The sequence below is a fragment of the Gasterosteus aculeatus genome, chromosome 9 (assembly GCF_964276395.1).
Source record: "Gasterosteus aculeatus chromosome 9, fGasAcu3.hap1.1, whole genome shotgun sequence".
Taxonomy (NCBI): domain Eukaryota; kingdom Metazoa; phylum Chordata; class Actinopteri; order Perciformes; family Gasterosteidae; genus Gasterosteus; species Gasterosteus aculeatus.
In genome coordinates, this window is record NC_135696.1 from 4,738,357 (window position 1) to 4,742,511 (window position 4,155).

Here is a 4,155-nt window from a genome sequence, read left to right on the forward strand (position 1 = left end):
TTTAATTCTTTGAGAAAACATTTATTTCTTTTATGAAAAGAAAGTTAAAGTTTGCTGACCCTTTCTTGTTAAAAAATACATATAATTTACAAAACAGATTATATAAAAGGCTTTAGAAATACTAAAGGTTCACTACAGGGGTTACAGTACAAAAAGAAAAGCACACTGTCTTATTCATCCATTAAGGTCCGGAAAGACTTCTGTAAAAAACACATCTTAAAATAACAAAATGTCAAACTAATTTTGTAATAATGAAAAATCTGTATCTTAAACAAAAACCGGAAATATTCTGCTAACATGATGGATAGTGATGGGGAGTATTGTAATAATTGCACTGCTTGTGTAAGATTTATCTTACAAGTGCAGGCACAATATTTATCCTTAAAAGTCCTGCAGCTACATGAGGATTAATTACATCCGCAACTTTGTTTGTGAGTTGAAATCTTTAAAGTAAACACTTTTTTAGGCTTAGACGTACAAGTAATGCATTTGCAGCTGATTTGTTTTCAGTTAAACAATCAGCAAAGCATCAGCGTGTCACTATGGAAATATATCCCCCGTTACCCTAAAAAAACCCACAACATGAGATTTTGTTGTTTGGCTTGCTATTGCAGTTTTCCGCCAGATACCAGGCTGACATTTAAAGACAACGAACACCAAACCCCAATGAATCTAAGAGGGTCGTCTGTGGTGACAGTTTAGAGTGAGCGCCATCGTTCTCTCTCTTTCCTGTTGTCGCTCAGTCGCCTTGCATCATATGTGTGTTGGGTTCCTCGCACAACTTAATCTCAACAAATCCTTCGAACTTGTGAAGTGTAGGTGAGACGTATTTGTGCTGCATTTAAGGCACTTCAATACGAAAACCATCATTAACACAGAAAATGTTACTTTTTTCAGTCACAACAGTCTTTTGGGTTTACAGATGTCATCTTTTGGTAGAACCAAAATTGAAGACTAGGCTGCTTCTCCATTCATTATAATATTTCAGTGCAAATTAGTAAAAGAAAGTGTGTCTTATTTGTTCACATTTGAGTGGCATTCCTGTTTTGAGACCATCTCACAATGAAATTCTGCACCACGTCTGACTTGGCGAGGTGAGTCATTGTCCAAACAAGAAACCCTTGAGCTTCTAGAATGTCTCATACATGAGTCTGTACTGCTTCCTCTTTACTGAAGATGTGGTACACGTTGCGTGAAACTTGGGGTAAAACTTAGGCTCAATCAGTCGGTCTCAGTCTTTATGACTTGAAGAGTTTGGGATAAAGGGCCTTAATAGGAGATGAGTTTGTGATAACGTTCCCAGAGGAAATGGTCGTCTCCATTCCACCCTCCAACTTCTGGGCTGTCACCTCAGATTTACTAAAACTGCACTCCAGGAACGGCATCCCAATCTTCTTCACCTGACCATCTCGGGTCATCAGACACGGCCGACAGAGCAGCCGCAGAATGGCTCTCCTCATGTCCTTGCTGGTCAGGGTGTAGATGATTGGGTTGAGCAGCGAGTTGACCATGGCTACTCCCAGGAAGTAATCTGCCTTGTAGAGGAGCGGACAGCTGCGGGTGGGGGAGAAAAAGTCCAGGAGGAGCAGGACGAAGAGGGGCAGCCAGCAGGCGATGAAGACCCCTAGCACGATGGTGACGGTCTTGAGGAGGGCGATGTACTTCTGCGACTTCCTCGCCAAGCCCTTCCTCATGCTGCCCGTCAGGCCCAGCCGCTGCCGCTGCGTGTTGGTGCGCACGATGCGGAACACCCTGACGTAGAGGACCACGATGGCCAGGAGCACCGCGCTAAACACGGACACGCAGCCGAGGATGTAGCTCTTGGCATAAAGCGGGAGGACTGTCGAACACTGGTCCAGTCTGCGGATGCAGTTCCACCCCAAAATCGGGAGAACCCCCAAAAACCCTGCCAAGGCCCAACTGGCAGCAATCAGGGCCAACATCCGTCCCCGCTTTGCCCCGTGGTAGGGCCTCATGGTCACCATAGTAACATGGCGTTCAATTGCAATGGCCAGTAGACTAATGATAGAGGCGGCCAGAGTGATGAAGACCCCTCCCTCCCTGAGGAACCATAGCAACGGCGTCAGTCTCAACGTATTGTGTCCGGACATGATGATGTTGGCCATGTATGTAATCCCGGCCAGCAGATCGGACAGAGTCAGGTTGCCCAGAAGGTAATACATGGGCAGGTGGAACTTCTTGTTCCTCCAAATAGCGATGAGAACCACAGCGTTCTCCAGGACAATGAGGAGACACACGACCAGGAACGCAATGTTCTCGGGCTTGAGTCCCTCGCGGTAGCGGTCTTTCTGCAGCTTTCCGGTGTAGTTGTAATGCTGCACGAGCACTGAGTTGTCCTGGTACTCCCAGAAGAACTGCATGTAGTTGGGCAAGGAGACGTTGGGGACAGTGTGGAGGACGGGCGTACACGGGGGAGTCCCCGCCTGAGCAGAACTCCAAGCCTCCATGATTTGTGATACTTTTCTTCTATTCTGCCCGCAGTCGGTGGCTATAAAGTCCTTTTTGTTGGCATGCTTTTGGCAGAGCTGTGATGAATGTGCCTCAGTGCAAACAAAAAAGACTCGTATTCAATGTCTTGAATTAAGGAAGAGTTTATCCCCAGATTCTCCTGCCGTTTTTTTTCTGCCAGAAGACGGTGCTCTTGAGCTCTGCTTGTCCAGGTAACAGGGTCCCGCTGCAGAAAGACATGTGGAAAAGCATGAAAATGATGTAAGAAAGGACCACAGATCGCTGAAACCATGATCCTTAAAGATGAACCTTGAAAACATCACACACTTAAAATATACAAGTAAAAAGTCATACATTTTGAAAGGGCTAAGTTGTGTTGCACTGAAGTTTAAGACACATTGACATATAAAACGTTATGAGTCAAAAAACTTGAATCAAACTTCCACATGAAAGCAAAGCGTAGGCTGGTGATGTGGGTTCCAAAGCAGTGTGTGTCTGCATCTCTTCCTCTCATGCAGTAAGCATATATGCAAGGATAAATTGTTAGATAAGTTGAATGCATACATTCTTCTGACATCTGAGTATTGATTGGGACAACATGAAACTTGAACTAGTCATGATCTCATGAATGTGATACAAAAGGACAGAGGGATCATTTTAAAATAACATATTCAGCCTTGACAACTTTCTTTAAAGTGTGTTTCAGTCACTTTGAGGTTGTTGGACAGAAACTATCACAAAATGTGTACTCAATTTGGCGCACATACAGCCGCTTCCCCATTCCACCTTCACAGCACAGATTAAGTGGGTTTAAAGTCTCCCACACCTGCAAATACCCTTAAACAGCGCGGGCAAAGTTGATGACACTTTAAAAAAAGCATATACGTAATATACATAAATAAATAAATATATTTAATGTATAAAACAATCAGGGCTGATTAGGGTTGCTTTCTTTTGAGTCTCTGTCGTGAGAGGGAAGGATTTTGCGGCCTCTCGAGTCATATGTTACCAAACATTTACCAAACGGTCTGGAGATTTCAATGCATTCAATCTGCTGCCAAAAATTTGATGATGATCACAAGAATTGAAATTTCTGTTTAGAATAATGCTGCAATAATAGGGGCCGTAAAGCCATGGATTGATTCAAACATCCCATTGAAACAAACCACAAACAATCCTTTAACAGTGATAGTTGTTTTAACTTTCTATTAGAAAAACATGAAACACATACAGCAATACAAAGTCCATGAAAACACACTGAATGAAGGAAAGAGAATCACTAAGAAGTTACCTTTGAATTGATCTCAAGCTGATGTTTATCACCTCGTCTGCTTCTCACAGGAGAATCCAAACACACCACAGAGTGAGTCACAGTCAGACTGACGAGGCAGAGAGCTCAGTTGAAACATGCAACAGCTAAAGGGGGGTTGGTCTTAAACTCTCTCTCTCTCTACCCCACACACTTACTTACTCAGGGGGGGATGGAGCTGTGGCACCTTGTCACATTTCAAAAGTTCATGTCAGTGATACATAGTTTGGTGCAGATGGGGGATGGAAAGACTTGTTTTCCTGATTGCACCACTGAGACTTCAGTCTTTTGTGTACAATGATAACATGATAACAGGAAAAGAAAAGTTGTTCACTTTTGTACCCGGGACCCCTCCTTAAATGCTGGCTATAATATAC

General features: G+C 43.5%; 1 protein-coding gene across 1 annotated transcript; it reads right to left on the reverse strand.

The window, feature by feature from the left end:
- On the reverse strand, positions 1-3,947 carry s1pr5b (sphingosine-1-phosphate receptor 5b). Its single transcript, XM_040187596.2, has 2 exons — positions 3,761-3,947; positions 1-2,695 (listed from the first exon to the last, which is right to left on the reverse strand). The coding sequence occupies exon 2, from the start codon at positions 2,466-2,468 to the stop codon at positions 1,239-1,241; it is 1,230 nt and encodes a 409-aa protein (XP_040043530.2). The 5' UTR covers positions 2,469-2,695; positions 3,761-3,947; the 3' UTR covers positions 1-1,238.
- Positions 3,948-4,155: the final 208 nt, after the last annotated feature.